Source organism: Phascolarctos cinereus, unplaced genomic scaffold, assembly GCF_003287225.1.
Source record: "Phascolarctos cinereus isolate Bilbo 61053 unplaced genomic scaffold, phaCin_HiC Scaffold_8;HRSCAF=390, whole genome shotgun sequence".
Classification (NCBI taxonomy): Eukaryota; Metazoa; Chordata; class Mammalia; order Diprotodontia; family Phascolarctidae; genus Phascolarctos; species Phascolarctos cinereus.
In genome coordinates, this window is record NW_027556291.1 from 4,349,482 (window position 1) to 4,374,007 (window position 24,526).

The 24,526-nt window shown below is 50.9% G+C and overlaps 1 protein-coding gene across 3 annotated transcripts in view; it reads left to right on the forward strand.

Moving 5' to 3' along the window:
- The first annotated feature begins 3,325 nt into the window (after window positions 1-3,325).
- LOC110202682 (ras-related GTP-binding protein A) overlaps window positions 3,326-24,526 on the forward strand; it is a 31,764-nt gene continuing 10,563 nt past the window's right edge. The window contains exons 1-6 of one of the 3 annotated variants that reach the window (XM_020978942.2): window positions 3,326-3,793; window positions 5,668-5,701; window positions 8,811-8,910; window positions 12,563-12,629; window positions 17,624-17,846; window positions 23,310-23,405. In XM_020978942.2, the coding sequence (XP_020834601.2) occupies window positions 3,402-3,793; window positions 5,668-5,701; window positions 8,811-8,910; window positions 12,563-12,629; window positions 17,624-17,846; window positions 23,310-23,405 (912 nt within the window). In that variant the 5' untranslated portion in view covers window positions 3,326-3,401. Of the gene's footprint in view, window positions 3,794-3,845; window positions 4,015-4,421; window positions 4,494-5,667; window positions 5,702-8,810; window positions 8,911-12,562; window positions 12,630-17,623; window positions 17,847-23,309; window positions 23,406-24,526 lie in introns of those variants that run through there. The other 2 variants (XM_020978943.2, XM_020978946.2) reach the window with 2 other exon arrangements.

Consider the following 24,526-nt stretch of genomic DNA (forward strand, 5'->3'; position numbering starts at 1 on the left):
TCTCATTTTGGTCTTCCATGCTGCACATCAGTCCTTTTTGCTTTCTGCTCCACTCTGTAGCCCAGTCCCCTTGGCATCTGTCCGAGAGCTTTTCTCCTCTCCAGTCACCCATACCACAGCTCCCCCACCCTCCCCAGCAAAAAGGGCTTGCCTCCTACTTTCCCAAGCTCCTTCTTCTCTCAATTAACACCTCCAGTCTCCTCCACCTCACCCCTACTCTCTTCCTTTAGTTTCAGAGGAAGAGCTGGCCCTTCCCCTTTCCTAAGCCAACCTTTTGGTCTGGGCCCTTGATCCCATTTCTTCCTGTCTCCTCTAGGTATCACGGTCTCACTCACTCCCTTATTTTCAATCTCTCCTTCCCTCCTGTTTCAAGCATTCCCCATCCTAAAAACAAAGCCCCCAAACCTTTCACTTGCTCTTACCTCATCCCTGCTCCTGTTAAGGGCTGTATCTGTAGAAGGCTCATGTTCCACCTCCCTCTCCCCAAATCCTGCCAACAACTTGTTTTCTTTCTTTTTTTTTTATTATTTTTTAAAATATTTTTTAACAACTTGTTTTCTTGCAGCCACCTTCCAATCCTACCACTCTACCCAGACTGCTTTCGCCAAGGGTACCAATGATCTGTGCAATGTGAAATGTCACCTTTTCTCAATCTTGGTCCCTTCTTTTTTTTTGGCTAATTAACTTCTCTGCACCTTTTGACACTGCCTACCATCTCCTCCCTTTAGCAACTCTTTTCTCCCCCTAGGCTTCCTCGCTCTGCCTTGATTTTCCTTCCTGTCTGCTCCAGCTCTGCCTCCGTGCCTTGGCATCCCTGTGTCTGGAGTGCACTCCTTCCTAACATCTGTCTTGTAGGACCCCCAGCTTCCTTCAAACACAATTTAGGGGCCACCTCCTATGGGAGGCTCTTCCTGCTCCTCTCTCTGACCCTCCCCATTTTTTGTTAGCACATCTCTCTCTCTTAAAAGTACTTTGTATCTACTTAACCCTTTGTTTTATTCTCCCCAAATAGAATGTAAGCTCCTTGAGGATGGGGCTGGCCTTTGTTTTACCTTTGTATTTCTAGTGCCTAGCACAGGGCATTGCACATAGTAGGAGGTGGTTAGATTGCTTGATCTATGTTGTCAGTGTGGGTGCTTCCCCTGCTGAACCAGTGGGCAACCTTTCCTGGGCTTAGTAGGGGCTCTTTAAGAGTTACCAGGGCTGAAGAATGCATCACCCTTTGGCCCTTACTCCAGATCTTTCCAGCTTAGTAGTATCTAGTAGACCTTAGCTTTCACTGATCAATTAGGTCCCTTGAGAACCCAGGCTCCTTTCCGTATTAGGGTAAGGCAATGAAATTGGACTTTGGTGGGAAACAAAATTCAAATAAGATTCAGCCGCTTTCCTCAAGTATAATAAGATCGTAGCTGTAGCAAAGGTATCATCCAATTCTCTCATTTTACAGATGAGGAAATTGAGGCTCACAGGCAGAGGTGTAGGATTATGAGGTAGGAATGCTGGAACATCTGGCCCCACTCAGTGCTTGCCTTTGCTATGGGGGGGGAGGTAGGAGGTAGGTGATAAGATTTGCAGTCAAGTGACTACAAGCCAGTATATGGTAAGCATCCTAATAGAGATACAAGCAAAGAGCCACAGGAAGTGGAAGGCATTTGGTGTGGTAGTGTGCATATGTGCCACAACTCCATAACCAGGGTACTGATTGGCTATGGGCCAACTTGAATGAGAGTGGGGCAAAAGCATCGAGAATTTGCAGGGCCAACTCTTGGGTCTTTATCTTGATAAATGGGAGTTGTAGGTGAAGGATTCTGGGACCCATCTGGAAGGCAGCAGAGTGCTATAGACATGGCCAATGTAGGGGAAAGAGCATTAGGCTCAGTCAGAGTCAGTAGACCTGGGTTCCCAGGCCCTCTCCAGCTTATCAGCCATTTGCATTAAGTATTTGCGCCCCAAGGGTGCTCGTTTGCAAAATGGGGATAACATTTGCCAAACCAGATTGTTGGGTGGATCATGTGACAGTGATGTGGGATGCATTTGTAAGTGATTTGTAAACTATAATAGCGCTCTGCTCCAAGTGAAGAAAGGCCTAGCAACACCCTGTGTGGAGTGCTGGTGTCTGCCACAGGAGCCAGGGCCCACTCCTATCCTCGAAGCGACCTTGGATATTTAACCTCACAGTGCCTCAGTTTCTTCCCGTGTAAAATCAGGAGGTTGAACTAGGTGGCTTCTGCGGTTCCTTTGAGCTGTGATTGGGTGACCATATGGTCCCCGGGAACCATTTGATCCAGCCACCAGCCCTCGCAGGGACTAGGTGGCTTTTGCAACCCTCCAGTGCGGGAGAGCTCACTAGCCGGGGAGACAGCCCTTGGAAGTCGGGCACAGCCCCCTGGGGTCCCTTGCAGCTCCCAAGTGTGTCGAGATGGTGCCAGCTGGGCAGTGTGCCTGCATGTGCTTTGGTCGTCACTGGGGAGAGGAGAAGTTGGAGGGCAGGTGGCCCGCTTGGCAGCCAAATCGGGTCTAGCACAGAGAGCCCCGGATCTGGAGACGGCAGCGTGCCCGGCTGGGGGCGAGGAGCCGCGCCTCCCTCTTCTCACCCGCCTGCAGGCGGGGCTGCCAGGCGGCCCGCCCGCCGCAGTCCGGGTCCCCAGCGGCCAGGCGCGCAAGGGGGTGCTGCTGCTGGGGTGGGTGGCTGGCTGAGTGGGGACACGCTGGCACTGGCACGTTCCCGGGCCGAGGGCGTCTTTCTGGCCCGAAGGACAAAGGTCACCGAGTGCCAGGGCTGCACAATCAAGCGCCGAAAGGGGGCCAAGGCAGGTGCATCGCGCATCTACCCAGGGCCCCGGGGCCGCGCCCGCGTGAGCCGAGCCGTGGCCGCCGCCGCCACCAGGCGGGAGGCAGCAGGCAGCCATCGGGCGGGGCCATCGGGCGGGAGTCCCGGCGGCGGCAGCCATGGCAGGCATGGCGGCCGCTCGGGGTAATCCTTAGGGCCTCGGCGCGGCCGCAGCAGCGGCGGCGGCGGCGGCGGCGGGAGGAGGAGGAGGCGGCGGCGCCTTCGGGGACTGCAGCAGCAGCAGCAGCCGCCGCAGCCGCCGCCACAACAGCAGCCTCAGCAGCAGCAGCAGCAGCAGCAGCAGCAGCCGCCGCAGCCGCCGCCACAGCAGCAGCCTCAGCAGCAGCAGCAGCAGCAGCAGCAGCAGCTACGAGCGGGCGCGGCCGGGGCAGGGGCAGCGGCGGCGGGAGCTCCGGGAAGCAGCAGCAGCGGCGGCAGCTGCAGCAGCAGCAGAGGGGGCGGCGGCGGCGGGAGCCTGGGCAGCAGCAGCAGCCCCAGCCCCAGCCGCAGCCGCAGCAGCCGCAGCCGGAGGAGCAGCAGCAGCAGCAGCGCCGCCGCCACCACCGGGGCCATGGGGGCGGGGCCAGCTGAGGCAGCGCGGAGCCGCCGCTACCTTAAGGGCCAACTGGCGGCCCCCGAGCTGAGCGCCGACGAGGGCGGCGGCGGGGACAGCGGGGACGGCAGCGGCGATACTGCTCCCAGCGCCGGCGGGGGCTCGGGGAGCACGGGCACGGGGGGCACGGGGGGTACGGGCACGGGGGGCGCCGGAGGCTGCGGCCTGCTGCTGCGGGAAGGGGCCGATGGCAGCGGTAGCACCAGCAGCGGAGGAGGAGGAGGCGGATCAGGAGGAGGAGGCGGAGAAGAAGGAGGAGGAGGAGGAGGAGGCGGAGGCGGTGACTGTGTCGGGGACGGGGATAGCGAAGCCGACGGCGACACTCTGGCCTTCCCCATGCACACTCTATGGTACGGGGTTCCGGGGCTCCGGTCACGTGACGGGGGCCCCGGGGGGGTCCCCGCCTGCTCCTCACGTGACCCCGGCCGCCGCCGCCGGCGCCGCCGCTGCCTCCCCAGCTGTAGCCGTAGCCGTAGCCGTTGGCGTCGCGAGGCGCGCGCGGCCACCGTCCCGGGGGGCGCGGGCCCTGGCAGACGCGGCCGCTCGCGGCCCTCCGAGCCGGTAGTGGCAGGTCAGAGGCCCCTGCTTCCGGTCCCCGCCCGTCACCGCTCCCCCACCGCTCTCCCCCAAAGCCGCCCCCCGCCCCGGCCTCGGCCCGGGCCCCGGCCCCGGCCCCGGCCCTGGCCTCGGCCCCCCGGCCCCGGCCCTGGCTCGGGCCCCTGCCGCCCCTCCGCCTCCGCCGCCGCCGCCCGTGCCGGTGCCGGTGCCGGTGCCGGTGCGGGTGCCGGTGCCGGTCCCGTCCCTGGCCGACCTGCCGTGGAGCGCCCTGGCCGGCCGGCTCGGGGCCCGGGCCCGGGGAGACAGCTCGTCCCCGCTCCTGCCACCGCCCGCGTCCCCTCCCCGGCCGGTCCCTCGCCCGGCCCTGGCCCCAGTCCCCTTCCCACCGCTACCCCTGCTTCCTCCGCTCCCTCCCATCGGGCCGGCCTCTGGAGGATGGGGCCGCGACTTCGGCCGATGGGGCGCTCCGGCCTACCTGCTGGGGGCCACAGGGTCTGCGTAAGGGGATGGGAGGGGTCCGGGGCTGGCGGGTGGGTGGGCCGGCGCCGGGGCCAGGGCGGGGCTGGGGCTGGAGTCGGGGTCCGGGTCTGGGTCTGATCGAGCCGATCCAGCGGCCTAATAGAGAGCCCGAGGTCAGTAATTGTCACTGGAGGAACTCTCGGCTGGCGCAGGTAACAGAGCTAGCCCCTTCCCCCCCCCACCCCGGCAGGGAGCAGTCCCTTCAGCACTCGGCTGGGAAACAGATCCATTCTGGTTACAATGTAATAATCCAGCTCCCAGCAGAGGAGAGGTGCGGTGCGGGGGCCGGCAGCCTCCCTCTTGCGCTATTCCAGTGAGGCCTGAGTCGGGGGTAAAAGGCGTACATTAAGGGCATGAAATCGATTCCACTTGTTTATAAATTAGGCTCCTTATCTCACCCTTCCAGGATGATGGGGAAAGTGCACTGTTGAGGGCATTAGAGTGGAACAGCCTCTTTTTTGTCGCTAAGTGAAAGCAGACACATGCCAGGTTGTTCGTGGGAAGCAGCATGGTTTACTGCCCTTGGAATTAGGTAGATCTAGGTTCAAAGTCTTGCTCCTGAAGGCAGCTGCCTTGCTCTCAACCTCTCAGTGCCCCAGAGGCAACTTTCTGGAAGAACATCCTAAATTTCTCATGCTAATAGAATTACAGCTCCAGCTGGAGAGAGAGAGTGTGTGTGTCTGTGTGTGTCCCATGGTTTGTAATAAACATTTCTCATTTATGTGGCACTTTAAGGTTTACAAAACACTTGTCTTCATTCATTCAACCCTCCTGGGACCCTGTGAGGGAGATTCCATCATCCCCGATTTACAGATTAGGAAGATAGGGTTCAGTAATTTACCCAGAGTCAAATACCCAATAATGGCCAGAAGCAGGATTTGAATCCAGCTCTTCCAGGTGCCGAGTCCAGCAGCTGATCCTCTAAGTCCCCAGTCTCTTCAGCTGTCCTAGGATGAGTAGTTTGGTGGCTGAATAGCAAAGACCCTGTTGGGAGGAGGGAGACCAAAGGAGATTGAGTTTAAGCCAACAGAGCCAACATGTAACACTCAGATTCTATGTTAGCTAGACCCCTTTCCAATTTTGTACTAATTGGAAATTGTATTAGTTGTCATTGGCCCATGGATACTCTTTCTTTTTAATTCTACAGGTGGGTGATGCCAATCACAGCCATGAAGAAAAAGGTAAGCATCCTGACACCATCAAAAAGCAACTGTGCATGAAGGCTAAAGTTCTGAAACATTTGGGCCAGGGACTGAAGGCTTGTCATAGCCCAGGCCTGAGTATGCCCCTGTTTCCTCCACGTTCTTCCAAATCTGGCTCCAGCTGACCTTTCTAGCCTGATCTCCTCTTCCTCCTGAATCTCTGGCTAGTCCCCATCCATGACCTTCTGCCTTCCTTGTCCAGTTTGGCTGCCTCTTGGGATCCTTACCCTTCCCTTTAAGACTCAGCCAAGTGGCTCCTCCTATGAGAGGCCTTGCTGATCCTCCTCCTCCTCCTCCTCTTCCTCCCACTATCCCCACCCCAACTTGTTATAAGTCTCCCTATCCAGAAAATACTTTTTGTATCCTTATCTCTGAATACTTTTCATCCTAGCATGGAGCTCCTTGAAAACAGACTGGATTGTTTCTGTCTTTGTGTCCTGGCTAGGTCAAGGCCAGTCTTGCATACAACGTGGTTAATATGGATGTTGGATTGGATTGCACATAGGTCTTTAATACATGTTGGACTGGAATTTATGCACGTGTAGTGACTGCTGGTCATTCTTGAGTTTCTTAAGGGTTTTACTTTTAAGGAAATATGCTTGTATGTGGTAGGGTATTTTAAAGACATTTTTACTAAGTTCTCCACTAGAGTCCTACTGCAATACTAGTGGGGAGGCCCTTGAAAAAGTTTTTAGTTCAATTTGCTTTCAGTCATCAGGTGTTTATTTTTCCTCTCTTCCACCCCTTCCCTCACCCCCCCAAAAAAAAGAAAAAGAAAACCCCTGTAATATACATGCATAGTCAAGCAAAACCAATTCCCCCACATGAGTCCAGCCCTGCCTCCCTGGCAGGAGTGGGGCTGCTATCTCTTGGAGGCAGGCACAGTGAAAGGGCCTCTTCCTGAGGCTGATGAGGGCCATTCCAGTCACCTTGAGAAAGTGCGGTAAAGCATGGGATGAAGGTTGATCCAGCTCAGCTGCGCTCTGTGGCCAGTGAAGCAGCTCTGACTAAATTCTGAGTCTTGAGTCACAGGATTTCAAAATAAAACACCTTCACCATTTTCCCAGTAGGTAAAACTTGAAGGGAAATGTTTCTTCCTTGTAAATTTTACTTAAGGGGGGAAATGTACAAGGTCTCTCTTTCATAGACAACTTGGGCATGGTTATTTGTGATTTAGGGAAAAAATCCCAAACTAAACCAAACCATCCCTGGCCTTTCCTCAACCTGCTCCTCAGAAAGGGCCTTCTTCCTTCTGTTGGGACAATTTCCTCTATTGGATTGACTTATAGGCTGAATTCCTTGAATGTCTGATGCAATTTTTATCATTCCTCTCCCAATATTTACAACTAGAAAGTCTTTATTTTGCATTTGGTATTTATAATTCCTTGATATCAAAAGCAAGGTCATAAGATTGTATATTTACATGTGGATAGGACCTTAGTGTCCCACTCTCCAGTTGTGCAAATTGGGAAACTGAGTCCCAGATTGGGGAAGTAATGGGTCTCATGCTATCCTAGTGGTAAGTAGAAGAGCTAGTTTTTCTGCTTCTAAATTCAGCCCTTTGCACTGCCCCTGGGTGCAGGGAGCTTAGAGGTCAGTCATCTCCAGGCCCTTTTCCACCCGAATTTTGTAGAGTGAGGGGGAAGGGCTTAGGGGCATCTATTCTTTCTCTCTGGTGTCTTTCTAGTACCAGGTAGCTCACTTGGCTCTGAAGGCAGGCCATGGGCCAGTCAGGTCTAAGGATCATGTTTGGTTCCAATCTGAAACTCTCAGCCGGCTTCCTTGTGCCATTTGGTTGTGCTCCAATCCTTTCACCGTGGATTTCATCTCAGTTTATTGTTGTGTATTAGATTGAGAACCCAGGTGAGAAGATGTGGAGAGGTCTGGAGGATGGTGGCCTTGTGTTGGTCTCTGTCCTCACTTTTCGCAAGTCAACTAGATTTCTTTTACTATTCTGTTACATTTCTTTGAAAAGAAGAAAAGCTTTGCTGCTGTCTTTTGTTTACATCTCCTTCATTTCCAACTGCATCACTCCCCTTTGCCTGCCCAGAGAATCATACCACGTTATGAGGAATTTTTAAAAAGTATGAAAAAAAGCCAGGTCAGCAAAGCCAAGGATTATATCAGCCAAGGTCAACGGTCTGTGCAGTCCATGGGGTGTTTCTTAGGTGACGACAGGTGAAGCATTTTTCTGCGTGCTGGTGGGAAGGAGAGATGCTGACCTCAAGGAGCCTTCATCATTCTTTCTTTTTCTCCTTCTGCATAAAAAAGGGATGGTTGGGTTTTACCTCGGTTGCTTAAGTGGTCTGGTTGATGTTTTCGTGATCATGGATGCTGGTGAAACTCCAGGCATTTTATCTTAGGGATGTCCAGGGAAGACAGAGCAGCAATTTCTCTCTCTCTTTTGTTGTTATTTAATTCTGTCTCTGTCTCACTCTCTGTCTCTCTCTCTCTCAAACAACCAGTCTCTTTCTCAAATCTCTTTTCGCCATGGCTGGTGGAGTCACCGAGCCAGAGGGCACAGACAGTGCTGTAGCTCTTAATGACCCAGCTCATTGGGAAGCCTGTTGTCCTGCCGGAGATTTTACGTGGGTTCAAAAGGAAGTCCTCTAAGACAGTTGGAACTTGTTTGTGCTTTGTTTCCGGAGCCTGCCACCTGTCCTGATGTCCCAGCTTTATCAGAATTGGAAGTTCTACAGGGACAGGAAGGTGAAGGGGGAAGCAGGAAGCCCTGTGGTGATAGCTCTGCTCTGTTAGTTCATCTTGCATCCCTTGCGTTGGCCTTTGACTGCGAGGTCCCAGGGCTTCTCTTTCAGGGAAGGTTTTCTCTACACTGCTTAGTACAGTGGTTCTGTATAGATTGAAGACTGAAGAAATGAGCTTTTTTTTTTCCCCAACGTGGTATGGGACGAGGACAGTGACAGAATTCCAGGCGTCCACCTTGGCAGTGTGGCATCAGTGCTGCTACTCATACACCAGTGTAGCTGGCTACTGATTATGGGCATCATTTCAATAAACTATGCAATGGGAGAGAAACAGGGGTGCCTGCATTTGTAGGTCCCTTTAAGTGAACGCTCTTATTAAACAGGTGCTGTTGATGGGGAAGAGTGGATCTGGCAAGACCAGCATGAGATCGATCATCTTTGCAAATTATATCGCGCGAGACACCCGCCGCCTTGGTGCCACGAGTAAGTTCCTTCCTCTTTGCCTCCAATCCTGAAACCACAGCTTTCAAAAACAGCCCCCAGAAACACGATTTCACCAGTTGGCCTTTGATTTTTGGCATGTGTTTTTGGAGGCCTCTTTCTTCAAAACACAGGCCTGTTTCCTTAGTGAACCAGATAGCTGCAGAAAACGGCCCCTCCCACATCTCCAAGAGGAGCTGCTACTTGGCAGAGTTTCTAGTGGAGCTGGTGGGCCAGGGGACAGGATGGTACCGCTGATGGTCTCTTCCCCCACCCCAGGGTCTGTGTGTTTCAGCTTGGATAACTTGTATCCACCAAGCTCTGGGAAGATACTTCTTAGTCAAGCTAACCCTAGCCCTTGGGCAACCTTGTTACCATGTAACCATGGCCCTATGCTACTGATACATTGATCAGCCTGAAGATTCTCTCCTGGCCAGGCAGCCTTTTTCCTCAGATACTTTCTTTCTGGTTTCATTCCCTGGTAAAAGCCTGGAGGCCAGTGGCTGTCTTGAGGCAAGGAGGTGCTTTGGTACTCAGGGTAGGCCCCATTCCTTGGAGCACCCACCCCTGGCCTTTTTAGTCCTTCGTAAGCCTCTAGAATGGTTTTCTAGACTTTCTCACAAAGGGTTTTCACATATCACATTGAATCTGAAAGCTGAAAGAAAAATCAGGGGTCATCCCGTCCAGGCTGCAGCTGAATGTTGTTCTGGCCTCTCTCCTGGCAGTTTGATGAGGAGAGGTACTTTCATGTAAGAGAACCAGGGCTGGCCCTGAAGTCAGGAAGATCCAAATTCAAATCCTGCTGCTTCTGCTGCTATTGGAAATCTGGGTTAGAGACTAGACAGTTTTCTCCCTCCCCTTCTGTTTGCAGAGAGTTTAATTCTCTTTGTCTGAGGCTTAGGTATTCAGACAAGTTTATTTTTCCAACTTTGGTAAGTATAATCCATCCTTGGCTGAAAGGAAAAAAAAAGAAGGAAACCGGCATTTATTAAGCGCCTGCCCTGCCCAGGGAACCATGCTAAGAGCTTTACTAATATGACCCTGGGAGGCAAACAGCCGGGACATGGAGTGTTCTGCACAAGGAGAAATGAGGGAGCAGCTGCTGGAGCTTGAGCCGGTAGAATATGGACGAGAGGAAGATGTAACACTGTTGTTTGTCCTTCATTCTCAAAAGGCCCATGACATCAGGGAGGTGATGCCATGACTCGAAGGTGAATAGGATTGCAGTGAGGGAGGGCGGTGCAAGGGCACCAGCCTCACTTTCTCCTCCTGGAGCCCTCTGGGTCCAGTGGCCAGGTAGCGATCAGGATGACTGGAGATGGCCCCCGGAAGGAGTGAGAAGACTGGCAAGGGGGGAGGGGGCTAGGTTATGAAGGGCTTCGAATGCCAACCGCAGCAGCTTGTATTTAATGATCTTGGGGGTCAAAATCAACTCGAGAACTGTGCTTTAGAAAGGTCACTTTGGCAGTCGAGGGTAGATTGGAGTCAAGGCAGCCTATGCATTAGGTACTGTGCTAAGCGCTGGGGATGCAAAGAAAGGCAAAAACCTGGCTCTGCCAGCGAGGATCTCACATTCAGGGGTGGGGAGGGGAGAGACACGTAAACAAGCATGTGTGTGCAAGAAATACGTAGAGTAAGTGGAAACTAATGTCCAGAGGGAGGTGCGGGGTGGGCAGGAGAAGGCCTCTTATAGAAGGTGACATTAGAACTGAGTCTTGAGGGCAGCCAGGGAAGCCCCAAGGCAGAGGCGAGGAGGGCCCACCGGCACAAAGGCAGAAGAAGGGGCCGAGTTTTGAAAGGCTTCTCATGCCAAAGAGAGCATTTGATATTTCATCTTGAAGGCGATAGGGAGCTGCTAGAATTTATAGAGTAGTGGGTACTGTAGGACAATCACTTTGTCCGCCAAATGGAGGGTAGGTTGGAGTGGAGAGAGACTAAGACAGGGAGAGCAACCAGAAGGCTGCTGCAGTGGGCCGGGGGTAAGGTGATGAGGGCCTGCCAGGCAGCTGCAGCGGGAGCGGAGATGGGAAGGGGAAATGAGGGGATGCGGCGGGGGCCGGGGTGGGGGGGCAGGCGGTAAGGATTTGACAAGCCTGGGTGGCTGGAAGGATGCTAGGACCCTTGACAGGGAAAAAAGGAAATAATAGGAAAATTGGGAAGAGGGAAGGGATTGGGGTTCAGTTTCAGATGTTCGCAGGACATCCAACTTGAGATGTCCAAAAGGCAGGTAGTGACATGAGGCTGGAGCTCAGGAGAGGAATAAGGTCTGGCTAGATGTGGCCCTCCATGTACTGAGGAGTCAGTGGTATAGGAACAGTAACTGGGCCCATGGGAGTTGAGGAGATCCCCGAGTCAGGCAGTAGAGAGGGAAAAGAGGAGAAGGTCAAGAGCAAAACCCAGGCCAGTGCCTTGGCTGAGGACCCAGTAAAGGAGATTGAGAAGAAACCACCAGAGATGGGAGGGGAACCAGGATAGAGCTTAGGCGGACAGAAGTGCTGAGTGGCAGCGGCAGGGGCGGCCGTAGAACTGGTGTCCTTGGGAGTCCCCCAGATTGGATTGGAGGCATGTCAAACCATTCTCCTGAGAAGGTGGGCCTTAGACTTCAGCAGAGAACTTGCAGGAGTCTGCAACAGCAAAAGGTTCAGAATCCCCGGGCTGAGGAACACGGAGGGGGGGCCACTGGTGGCTGCTGCCCAGATCAAGCCTGTGACCTTCTCTGCAGCAGGCCAGAGCAGGAGGCCAGAGCAGGAGGCCGAGGGAAAGAAGTAGGTTGAGGACATGGATAATGAGCATGCTGGAGCGGGCATCAGTACGTGCGGGTGAAGGAGAGAAGGGTGGGGAACCGGGCCAAGAACTCATTGAGGGAGGAAGAGGACTGACCAAGAGCTCAGAGGCTGGCTGACGGCCTGTGGGCTCTGAACTGCTGTGACCCTCCAAGGAACGACTGCTTACGTGTGGGGGTGGAGGGAGAGTCTGGCGATGGCAGCAGGGAGCGAGAGTGTTCGAGCTCCAAGGGGGAACAAGGACACCGAGCTTCTGATCCTGCCTCTGACTCGCCTAGGATCTTGGGATTCTTCCTTTGTGCTGACTCACACTCTCTGGTTGGAAATCCTACTCCTCTGGCCTCAAGCATGAAAAATGCTGACTGAGCTCAAACTCAGGAAGACCTGGGTTCAAATCCTCCCTCCAGCACTGTGTGATCAGGGCAAGGCACTTCCTCCTCTGTGTCTTAATTTCATCTGTAAGATTGATGCCTGTGGTGCCTTGCTCATAGGGTTGTTGTGACACTCAAGGGACATCATAGATGTGAAATCTTTGGCACAACATGCATGCATGCGCACATGCACACACACACACACACACACACACACACACACACACACACACACACACACACGCTCACGCGTTCACAGGCACACAGTCCTGGTGATTCTTGGTGGCCAGCCAGGTGGGGGGAGGGCCCTACTCTAGGCTAGCCTGAGGCTTGGGAAACATACAGAGTTTGTGGTGGGGCCCTGGCTCTGTGCTAGCACACATTCTGCTTGGGCTTCCCGAAGGCAGGCTCCCCTCTGTGCCATTGGAGATCAATCCTGTCCTTGGCAGAATGTCTACCTTTTCTTGCAATGATTCTAATTCTCTTCTACTTCTTTTCCAGTTGATGTGGAACATTCTCATGTTCGATTTCTGGGAAATCTGGTTCTGAACCTCTGGGACTGTGGTGGGTAGGTATTCTTTGCCTTCTGAGGTACCAGACCAGTATGGGTCAGCAGAGCAGTAGGCACTATCTGACCACAGGCCAGGCCTCAACTTCCCCAACTGGAGGTCTTCCTGACTCTAAGTCTGGCTCCATTTCCCTGCAGTGCTGTGAGGGTCAGAGTGGCTCTGGGGTGCACACAAGTTAGGTGGTCTGCTTAAAGACACCAGGCCAGGAGCCCCTGTTGCTGGAGGCTCTGTGTGTTCTTTTTTTTTTTTCTCCCTCTTTTTTCCCCTTCTTACTTTCTCCTACAATTTCCCTATTAAATGGAATGTATTTCTCTACTCAACTGTAAGTTAATATGTATTCCTTCTTTTGATCAGTTCAGATGAATGTGGTTCAAGAGCCACCTGCCCCTCCCACCCTTCCTTCTTTTTTTATATGCATGTCTACTTGTGTACCCTGATTATATGAGATAACTTTCCCTAACCTTCCTTTCCCCCCCATCCCCCCCAAGGGTGTTCTTCCCTACCTCCAGCCCCACCCCCTTTCCATTCTCTTATCAAGATCATCAAGATGTAACATAACCACTCCCAGGCTCTGTTTAATTGGACTCCCTCTAATGATCCTGATAATGACAGGATTAAAGAGGGGATGCTGTGTCAAATGATTACATTTGAATGTAAGCAGCAGTTTATTCTTTAGTCCTTTAGCATTGTTCATTCATGTCTTAACCTTCTTATGTTCCTCTTCACTTTTGTGTTAGAATTTGTTTCCCCACAGCTCTATTGTTTTCATCAGGAATGCTTGGAAGTCCTCTATTTCTTTAAAAATCCATTTTTTCTCCTGTGGTATTATATTCAGTTTTTCTAGATAAGTTATTCTTGGCTATAGGCTCATATTCTTTGCCTACTGGAATATCATATTCCAAGTTCTCCACTCCTTTATCATAGTAGCTGCTGAATCATGTGTGATCCTGACTGTGGCTCCTCACTATTTGAATTCTTTCTTTCTGGTTGCTTGCAGCATTTTTTCTTTGATCTGGAAGCTCTGGATTTTGGCTATGATATTCCTGGGAGTTTTCATTTTGGGTTTTCTTTCAAGAGATGTCTGATAGATTCTTTTTGCTTCCACTCTGCCCTTTAGTTCTAAAAGATCTTAAGAAGTTTTTGGCCCTGGCCTTCAGATAGACCAATGACTCTCAATCTTTCTCCCCTGGATCTGTTTTTCAAGTCAGCTGTCTTTGCTATGAGATGCCTTACATTTTCTTCTAATTTTTCTAGCCTTTTACTTTTGTTTTAGTATTCTTGTTGCCTCATGGAGTCATTGGCCTCTTTTTGGCCCATTTTCATTTTTAGGGAGTTTGTTGCTTGGGAAAGGTTTTGTAATTTGTGATTCAAGTCTAGTTCCTTCTTCCATGGCTCTCATTTCTTTCCCATTTTCCCCTCTAAACACTTTCATTCCATTAATGAAGACAATTTAAAGCTCTTTTTATTAACTTTTGCTTCGTATTTTCCAGGAATTCTGGTCGAGTTAGTGCCTGAGCTATGTTTTTCCCTGAGGCATTGCTTGTAGATGTTCTGGAGTCATTCTTTTCTTCTGTATTTGTGTCTTGAGAATCCCTGCCACCCAAACAGCTTATGACCTTCTTCTTTCTGGTGTTGTTGTTGTCGTCGTCGTTATTTGCCCATTCTTTCAGTTTATTTCCTGATTTTGGGCTTCATGTTAGAGAAGGACTCTAGGACACACCTAGAGGTAAGGTCTGGGCTGGTACCAATGCTGCTTTGTCAGGTTATTGAGTATTATGTTATTCTAGAATCTCAGGGATAGGCTGGAATACTGTAGCAAGTTTTCAGTGCTTCCATAGTGGTCTTGATACGGTTTACAGTTCAGCGGGGCTGGGACCCCAATATCACAACATGTGGGTCCTGTCTAAAAGAATTCGACCCAAGCCTTCTTTCAGCCAAGGACAAGGTTTATTAGAATATCCATCCTATTGGGCAGACTCTTAAGGAGTCTTATTGGCTAGATTATAAGAATCTAAGCAGTGGCTAGATTTTAAGAATCCCAGCAGTGGTTAGATTTTAGGAATCTGAGCAGTGGCTAGATTATGAGAATCTAAGCCGGCTCTGTGTGTTCTAAGCTCCTTCAAGGGCTCTACCTTTGCTCATCTTCATCATTGGCCTGGTACTTGAGAAACATCCCTTGGCTTTATGAGATTTAAGTGGTCACGTGTACTTAAACCCATCCATTTCTCCCTCCCTTAGCTATCTAGTCCCACATCATCTGTTTTTATTTTGGGGGGGGGGTGGAAGGTGACAAAGAGAGTCTTCATATCAAATACTTACTAGAAGTTCCACATCCAGAATCCACAGAGGACTGACCCAAATGCCCAAGATTAAGAACCAGCTCCCAAAAGAATTGTGAACTGATCTAACCATTCTGGAGATAATCTGGAATTATGCCCAAAGAGTTAATAAATGACCTGTGCCCTTTGACCCAGCAATACCACTACTAGGTCTGTTTCCAAAGATGATTGGGGGAAAAGAAAAAGAACCTCTGTGTTCTAAAATATTTAGAGCAGCTCTCTTTGTGGTGGCCAAGAATTGGAAATGGAGGGGATGCCCATCCATTGGGGAATGGCTGAGCAAGTTGTGGTATATGAATGTCATGGAATACTATTGTGCTATGAGAAATGATGAGCAGGTGGACTTCAGAAACACCTGGAAAGACTTGCACGAAATAATGAAGAACAAAATGACCAAAGGATATGACCAGATAGCAAACAGAAGAGAAGTCCAGGCCAGCAGAAGCATCCTTTAGTTCTGCTCAAGGGCTTTTGGTGTGATGGCTGACACCGGGCTGGAGGGGAAGCTTCTATCCTCCCTGCTGGAGAACACAGACGCTCACAGATTTTTCTTCAGCACCCTCTAGTTTAAACGAGCTGGCTTCTCTTCTCAGTGGTAGCAGGAGTAGATACTTTCCACTCCACCCCAAAAAGCCCACAGGCTCAGAGTGGGGGCGGAGAACTCTGTGGCAAAACACTGGTTTGGTTGAGTCTGCTTGGGCTCTGCTTCCCAGAAAGTCCTCTGAGGCAACCAGTCTGTGGCGTATTCCTCGCCCTCCTGGCCCAGTGTCAGGATGTGGATTCTGGTGCTTGGGCCCAGCCACTTTCAGCTTCCTTTCCCACAAAAGGAGCCTACAGAGATCGCTGGCTTTTCAGAAATGAATTGTTAGAAGTTGCGCCTTCTGTTCCAAACCAGGCAGTCCCACCAATGCTCATTCCCTTCACAAGCACCTAGGCATCCTTTCTTCCCCAAAGGTTTGCTAACTTTTGCTAGCTAAGCTTTTCTTGGAAACCTGAAGGCTCCCATTCTTTGCCTGCTTCGTCCTGCCTTTTTTCCGACAGTGTGAGCTTGCTTTCTTCAGCAAGCTTTCCTGAGTGGTGGAAGGGGAAGGGAGACGAGCATTTATGTGGTGCTAACCATGGGCTGGGCACTGTGCTATACACTTTACAAACAGTAACTCATTTGCTCTTCACAACACCCTGGGAAGGACGTCCTAGTATCTCCCCCCTTTTCCTGTTGAGGAAACTGAAGTAGACTTTCCCAGGGTTGTCCCACTAGTGAGTATCTAAGGTTGGACTGGAACTCAGGTCTTCCTAGCTGTCTCAGGAGGGCCGTTTGTATACCTCTCTGGTGCCTAATCCAGAACCAGGTGGTAGGGAGGACACCTTTTCATTAATTCATTCACTCACTCATCCATTCATTCATTCATTCATTCATTCATTCATTCATTCATTCGTTCACCAAATGTTCCCTGAGCTCTTCTTTAGCACTAAATGCAGGGGAGTGTGGCTAGAGGACCGTGTGGGTGGATGTAGAGGATGTGTGTGCTCCCTCTTCTAGGAGCTTGGGATGTCCTTGGGAAGATGAGGGAGGCCCACACACGGGAAGCATTGGAGCAGCAAGCATTCCAAGGGAACCAGGGTCTAAATGAATAGCAGAAACAATGGGCTTTCAGAGAGGAAGAGAGTCATGCATGGAGTTGGACAGGGCAGGATGGTGAAGAAGCCAGGGCCTGAGCTTCTCCTTATAGGGAGTGGGGTGGGAATTGAATGGGGGGGTGGACATATTTTAGGGACAAGGAAAGGGCTTGGCTAGTGGTAGGGAGGAGGAGCAACAGCTGAGCAAAGGTGTGGAGTAGGAAGGAGAATCAGATATTCTGGGCACAGTGAGTACACTGGCCTTGCTAGGTTTGGAGGGCTTTCTCAATACAAGCAGTCCCTCCTTCCCCTTATGGGGTGTTCTAAGGAGCCATGTTGCCAAGCACTTTTCTTTTTTTTTTTGCTTTTTGGTGAGGCAAATGGGGTTAAGTGACTTGCCCAGGGTCACACAGCTATCAAATGTCTGGTCTGAGACTGGATTTGAACTCAGGTCCTCCTGACTCCAGGGCTGGTGCTCTATCCGCTATACCACCTAGCTGTCCCTGCCAAGCACATTTTTGTAACAGATTCACCTTCTCTCATGGGAAGCATGTTGCATTCCTGATCAAGGACCTATAGCCATTAACGATAGGACAGACAGTGTAGACAGTGTGTCCTAAAACCCCAAATGGCAAGAGTCTAAACTCCTATAATCATTTAAAATGGGGAAATTACCCTCCATTTTCCATGAAATGTAGGAGAATGAATATATTCTAAAGCTTTAATGGAAAAATGCGGCATCTGTGTCATAAACGTGACTCGTGCAGCCCTACTGTGCTCAGTACCAGCGGGGAAGGGCAGAGCATTGGGATGGCCTGCTTGAGGCTCCCCAGCATCTCAGAGAGTTCCAGTTGATCTCTTCTCTGTGAATTTTCTCTTAGCAAGAAGAAGTCTCGGCTGTGGTCTTAGAGTCAGAGGTGAGATCCCTGCCCTTCCCACAAATGGCTGTTGTAATGTTGGACACGTGAAGGGTGTAAAGTGCAAACAGGAGCCCTGAGGCCAGGGCGCCTTCATGCTCTCCATCTGCTTCTCCCCAGCCAGGACACCTTCATGGAGAACTATTTTACCAGCCAACGGGACAATATTTTCCGCAATGTGGAGGTTTTGATCTATGTGTTTGACGTGGAAAGCCGCGAGCTGGAGAAGGACATGCATTACTACCAGTCGTGCCTGGAGGCCATCCTTCAGAACTCCCCTGATGCCAAGATCTTTTGCCTCGTGCACAAAATGGACCTCGTTCAGGAGGATCAGCGGGACCTGGTAGGAGCAGCCCCCACTTTTTAAGGTCCCCTCTGTAGGCAGAGCAATGGTCATAGGGCAAGGGGGATAGTTATACAGCCCAGCCATGTGATGGCACCAAAAAACCCTTCCTCGTTTGACTAGGGCCTCTCCCTTCCTGGCGGCTGGGGCCCAGAGCCTAGGATGGAGAACCCAGGACTGTGCTACAGGAGGAGAGAGGTTTATGAAGTTGGCTCAGTTTGGGGTGAAGGGTGGAAATTAGGGTTACATTTGTTGCTGTATTCTGAGGTCCCACAAAAACTTAATTTAAGACCAAATTTACAAAAAAGTTTTTTAGTTCAAAGCCTTACTAAGTACTCTTGTACACTCTGAACGTAGGCTTTGCCTTGGACTTGTATTCTAAAGTGGACAAACCAGTGAAGGCAGCTAACAGTATAACTCGAGTACCTAGTATCTAGGCCTGTGGCCTATTTTTATCTTCCCTTAACCTTGGAGTTGGGCAGCTGGGGGCGCTGCAGTGGTGAGAGTGCTGGGCCTGGGGTCAGGAACATTTGAGTTCAAATGTGGCCTCACTTACTGGCTGTGTGAGCCTGGGCAAGTCACTTCACCCTGTTTGCCTCAGTTTCCTCATCTGTAAAATGAGCTGGAGCAGGAAATGGCAAATGGCTCTGGTGTCTCTGCCGAGAACATCCCAAATGGGGTCATGGAGAGTCGGACACAACTGAAATGACTGAACAGTTAGGGTTAGGGCATTAACTGGTGGGTGAAGCCCTGGAGAATCCCTCTCGCTCCCTCTTTTTCACATTGTTTCTCCTGCCATCCCTTCCCATCCCCCTTATTAGAGACCCATCCCATAGAACAAAAAGAAGACTCCCAAGTGAGTGGGTTCATGCGCTGAGGAGGACTGCCCACCTCGGCAGAGGAAAGTCCTTTGGAAGGGGCAGCAGTGATGCTCCCACCACCTCTTCAGCTCTTCTGCCATCACTTCTTCCTGCTCCTCTTGTGTTAGAATTCCTCCTGGCTCACCCTCACCAATCTCCTCTGCCCCCTTTGGCTTCCACTGTACCTTAAAGAGGCCCATTCTCCCTCCCTCTTTCTGTCTTCTCTCCCTTCCCTTCTCCCTCTTTCTCAGTTTCTGGCTCTCTGTTTCTCTTTCCCCTCCCTCCTTCCCCTTTCCCACTTCTCCTTCTCTCCCTTCCTCTCTCCCTTCCCCCCTCTCAGATTCTGTGCCCTGGGGCCCAGGCAATGCTGCCTCAGAAAGAAGGGAATCAGGAGGTGAGGCCTCTGAGTCCACAGGCTGCTCCTCCTTTTACGGATCTTAGGGATCTGAGGTCCCAAGAGAAAAGTGACTCTTTCAGGGTCACTCAGCAGCAGAGATTAGACTGAAAGCCAGGCAGGGTTCAGTCTTCTTTCTGCCATTCCCAATTCTTCAAGAGTCTGCAGACAGCTAGGGGGCACCACAGAGCACTGAGCCAGGAGGCAGGAAGACCTGAGTTCCAGTCCTGCCTCGGGTACTTCCTAGCTGTGTGACACTGGGCAAGTCACTTAACTCTGCCTCAGTTTCTTTTTTTTTATTTTTTTTTTGGGGGGGGAGAGGTTAGGCAGTCGGGGTTAAGTGACTTGCCCAGGGTCACACAGCTAGTAAGTGTGATGTGTCTGAGGCCGGATTTGAACTCAGGTCCTCTTGAATCCAGGGCCAGTGCTCTATCCACTGAGCCCCCTAGCTGCCCTCTGCCTCAGTTTCTTCAGCAGTAAAATGGGGATCGTAAAAGTACCTACCTCTTCCATGGTTGTTGTGAGGACCAAATGAGGTCATGTTTGTGAAAGGCTCATAGCACAGCGATTGGCACATAGTAGGCACTTTAAAAATGCTTGTTCCTTTCCCCTTTCCTTCCCTTAAAAGAACATTCTGTGGCTCCATTGTGTTTTTAGAAAGTAGAGCCACAAGTTCAAACCCCAGTCTCCTGGCCGGGGCTGCCATTTGGCTGCAGGCCTCCGGCCTGTGAAGGGGCTTCTTGTATTCCAGAAGCTCTTTGATGACCATATTTGGAGTTTGAGCCATCTCTGCTCGGTGCTCGGGCAGCAGCCGTGAGGGGGACTCCAGGAGCCAGACTGCATTTCCTCAGCTGCCTTTTCTGATCGAGGGCTCCCCCAAAGCAGCTTAGGAGCCAACGCTGTTCTGAGGCCCTGAGGGCTGCAGCTGCTCCCTTCTCTGCTTAGCAGTGTGCATCTGAAAGCCCTGGTCTTCTTAGCCCCTACAGCTGAGCACAGGCATTCTTACCTTTGGCTCCAGGCTCCCCTGCTTGGAATGTGCTCGGCCTGCCCTTGCTTCTCCGCAGGGCTCAGGTCTGGAGCCCTGCTGTTGCCTGTTTTTCCAAGACCCCTCACTCTGCATCGGGAGCATATGTTTACAATGTGAGGGGAAAAAAAGGCACCTGGGGCCAGCAGCCCCATGAGCCCAATAGCAGCTTTTTCACCATACTGGGAGACCTAGCAGATGTGCTTTCCAGAAGTCATGCTCACGTTAGCTGTGTGGCCCTGGACAAGTCACTTCTTTGTGGGCCCCAGTTCCCTAAGATCTGTAAAAGGAAGAGCCAGGCCTGCTGTGGCAGCTTGTGGCCTCAGATACCTGGCCTCTGACTCACTCACACCCTGCTTAGGCCCTGGGGCGCAGGAGGGTATGTGATTGGTCCCTGAATGTCTTGTTTCCAGAAGTTAGTACTCCTTCCTGACCTAGAAGAGGAGAAAGGAGCCAGAGAAAGCAGGGAGAGCTAGCTGCCTGTGACAAAGTGGGGGCACTTCTGGGAAGAGGCACCATCCTGGTCATTGTCTCACTGCTTCTTTTCTGCTGCTCACAGCTGACTGACCTCTCAGGGCATTGACTGCCAGGTCCTTCACTTTCTTCTCAGGCCATTAGCCCAGCTTAGACTTCACTTTTCTCCCTTCCCAGCCTCAGCGCAGTCATTAACCAGTTCACCTCCACAGTCCTTGAATTCCTTTGCCACCTCTTCCTCCCCTCTCCCCAGCCCTGGATTACTCTTCCCATCTGCTTTCTCACCTCTTCATATGCTGTTGGCTGAAGCTGGAGGAGTTCTGCAGTTGTGCTGAGCAAACACACCCTACATTCATGTTAATCAGCTTCAACTGGGCCCTCAGCACAGCAAGGCAATCCCTCCGAGCATTTCTAATTTATTTGCTATCTCGTTGTCCACAGAAGTGATTCTAAACCTGTTCTGCTTTCTTCAGGCCATCCCCTGCAGCTCCCCCTGTACCTTCTCTCCATTGAGGACCTTGCCTCTTGCCTAAGAAAATGGAGGTCATTTGCCAGGAGCTCCCTCTTCTCCCCTTCCCTTTTCTCAGAACCCCTTGACATTATCTCCCACTCTCTCCTCTTTTCTTCTAGCCTCTGATATTGAGGAGGTCCTTCTCCTTGCCAGAGCCAAAACCTTTCTTCATATGCTCTCGACCTTACCCTTTCCCATCTCCTTGGGAGGATTGTCTCTCTCAGTAATTTCCACCTCAGCAGTCTTTAACCTCTCCAGTCCCAGTTCTTTCTTTCTCTTACTGCCTTTGAATATGCCCCCCAGGTTCCTGAATCCTCATAAAGTCTTCCTTAGATCCTACTATCCCCTTAAGCTTGTGGCACTTAGCTCTCTTCTCTCCCTTACTCCATAACCCTTAGAAATCTTGCCTCCAGCCTCATCACTCACCAGATGCTGTTCTCCCTCCAAAGTTGCCAGTGACCTCTTCATTGCCAGCTCTGGTGGCCTTTTCTTTTGCCTTATCCTTCTTTTGCCTTATCTTACTTGACCTCTCTAATTCATTGGCCACTGTTGACCAGCCTCCTCCTGGTTGTTTTCTCCTCTTTGGGGTTTTGTGACCGTGTTCTCTCTCTTGGTTCTCCCTCTACCTATGTGACTGGTCCTTTTCAGTCTTCTAACCTCGAGGCCTCCCCACCTCTAAGTCTCTCCCCACTCCATTCTCTTCTCCTTCATCTGTTAAAGGGCTTTTCCTTAAATGTACTTCCCTACTCAGTAAACTCCAGAAGCTGCCTATTGCTTCAAGGATTGAATATCGATTCCTCTGTGGCTTTTAAAGCCTTTTACCAACTGGCCCAAGCCTATCTTTCCAGGTTTCTTTGGATTTGTTCTCTGTATTCATTGTAGACATACTTTCATATGTTCTTGTTGACACCCCCCCCCCCAATTAGAATGAAAGTTCCTTGAGTGTAGGGATGGCTTCATTCTTTGTACTCATATTGTCAGTGCTGGGCACGAGGTGGCCCACCCACTCCAGAAGGGGATTTCTAAGAATCACCCTGATGTTAGAGTTAGTGGGGCTAAGCAAGGAAGCAGAGGTTGGGAACAACATGGTCGAAGAAATTCAATTGTTCAAACTATTTATTAAACGTGCTTCTCAACCACACATCTGGGGAATCCCGTCCTGTCAGAGCTAGAGGGGTCTTCAGAGATCCACCACCTAGTCCCGCCCATGACTGGGGAATCGGAAGCTTGGATGAGGGAAGGCACTTGGAATCCCAGCCCACTGCTCTTTTCCCTAACTCCTCTCCTTGGATTGGTCGTCAATTCGGGCCTCTAGCAGAATAGATCATTTGGCTTTCCTAGCCACGCAGCAGCTCCATTCTAACAAGTGTCACTGTTGAGAGTGGCGTCAAGCATCGGTGAGGAGTGGGCAGCCAACTGCTTGGATCATCTGGAGTCTCTTCCTGTTCACTGCATGGGCTCCCAGAGGAAGTCCTGGATGAGATTCTTGTCTGCTCTTAGCCATCTTTCTCTGTATACCAGACCACTGTCTCCTCTCACTTCCCTCGTTCAGTCTTTCTGGAAAAATCTCTGGACAAATGAAGTTTACGGGATCATGAGTGCAAGAGAGACACAGTCAGAAACAAACACACAGAGTTGTGGGGAGAAAGTCTACATTCATTTGAGGGAATTTAGGGAGTCTCAGATAGCAGCTGAGCCAAGAACTTACTTAAAAGAGATCATTCATTAAAATTGGGCTCACTTCCTTCCCTGGGCTCTCTTAGCACCTCCCACTCCCCAGCCCCCAACCCAGTCAAGGGCATGTTTCTTGCTGTAGAGCACAAACATTACTAGTTATATCTCCAGAACTGAGTTTTACTGTTAAAGAATTTACACTTGCTGCTGACTTATCTTCAGTATAATGTATTCCATATATGGAAGGATGTCCAAGTCATCTTTGGTGTGAGTGGGGAGCTTCATACTGACCTCACTTAAGGGCTTTGGGATCCCAGTAGTTCTGCTTCAGTCCTGACTAAGAGCATCTGGTGGGGGCCTAGCCCTAGAGATGTCACACCTACCTTACCTCCCTACTTACCTACCTACCTACCTCAAGAAGGAAGAGCAGCTGGTGGGTGACAAGATGCTGTCAGAATCATTGTGTCCTTGGTTTATTCCCCCAAAGACCAAATGTGTTAGATCTTTCTTTTGGGCTTTTCTTCAGATTTTTAAGGAACGGGAGGAAGACCTGAGGCGGTTGTCCCGCCCATTGGAATGTGCTTGTTTTCGAACATCTATCTGGGATGAAACACTCTATAAGGTTGGTACTTTCTCTCTGAGTTCTCTCAGTTTAAAATAGGAATCTCCAAATCATGGAAGGAAATTAACAGAGTGAAAATCTTCCTCTGATTCCTGGCTTGTCCAAGTCTCAGAGAAATAAGGCCTCGCATGAAAGTTATGCCTCACTGGTCACTTAAACAATTTTCTGATAATATTGGGGGTTTGTACTTAGCCTCCATTGACTTCTGACTGCTAGGTGGCACAGTGGACAGAGTACTGGGCCGGAGTCAGGAAGCCCCGAGTTCACTTACTGCCCCTGGGCAAGTCACTTAGCCAACGTTTGCTGCGGGTTCTTCAGCTGTGAAATGGGCCCAGGGTTGGGGTGAGCACCCAAGGAGCTAATGTTTGCAGAGCACTTCGCACAGGACCCCCTTCCTCTCCCTTCAGATGCTCTCCTGATGTGGTGGAACTGCAGGTTTTGTTAATACTCACTGTGACAGTGATTTTCTTGGCAGCCAAAGGGTGACCGACTGCTCCCTGACCTGGGATAGAAACCTGTTCTCAGGGCTGAGGGTAGCTGGCGCCTTAGTGGGGTGACAGCTGGCCTCCCAGGAGCTATGTGCGCGAGTGGAAAAATAGCCCCGAGAGGTTAGGTGACTTGTGTGGGCTCACATGGGGGGTATGTTAAACAGGAGGTAAGTGTGTCTATGTGTTTGTGCGTGTGTGTACACATACGTGGGTGTACACACACATACATATACACACACACCCCTTTAGAAAAGTTTTGCCTTTCCCATCCCAGCTGGGCCACTTTCCCCAAGGCAACAGCCCTTTACCGGAGTTGAGGGGCTTGATGAATTTTAATGACCTGTGGTGGCCTGGATTTTTCCCTTCCAAATGTTAATGAAGGCATTGCTGGCTTTAACAAAGATTTTTAATTGGAGTAACAATCAGTTGCTAATTTCCATTCCATTTCATTCACTCACCCCCTCCTTCCAGTAAACCTTTGGCCCTTAGCTTAAAGCCTACCCTTTTATTGGAGACTTTGGTGAGAAAAGGAAATCCCACATCTAGGGACTTGCCCGAGGCAAGAAAACCTTTGTACAAAGGCTTGGTTAAATTAGAATGCTCCCCGGCCCTCTGGGTTTCTGCAACAGAGCT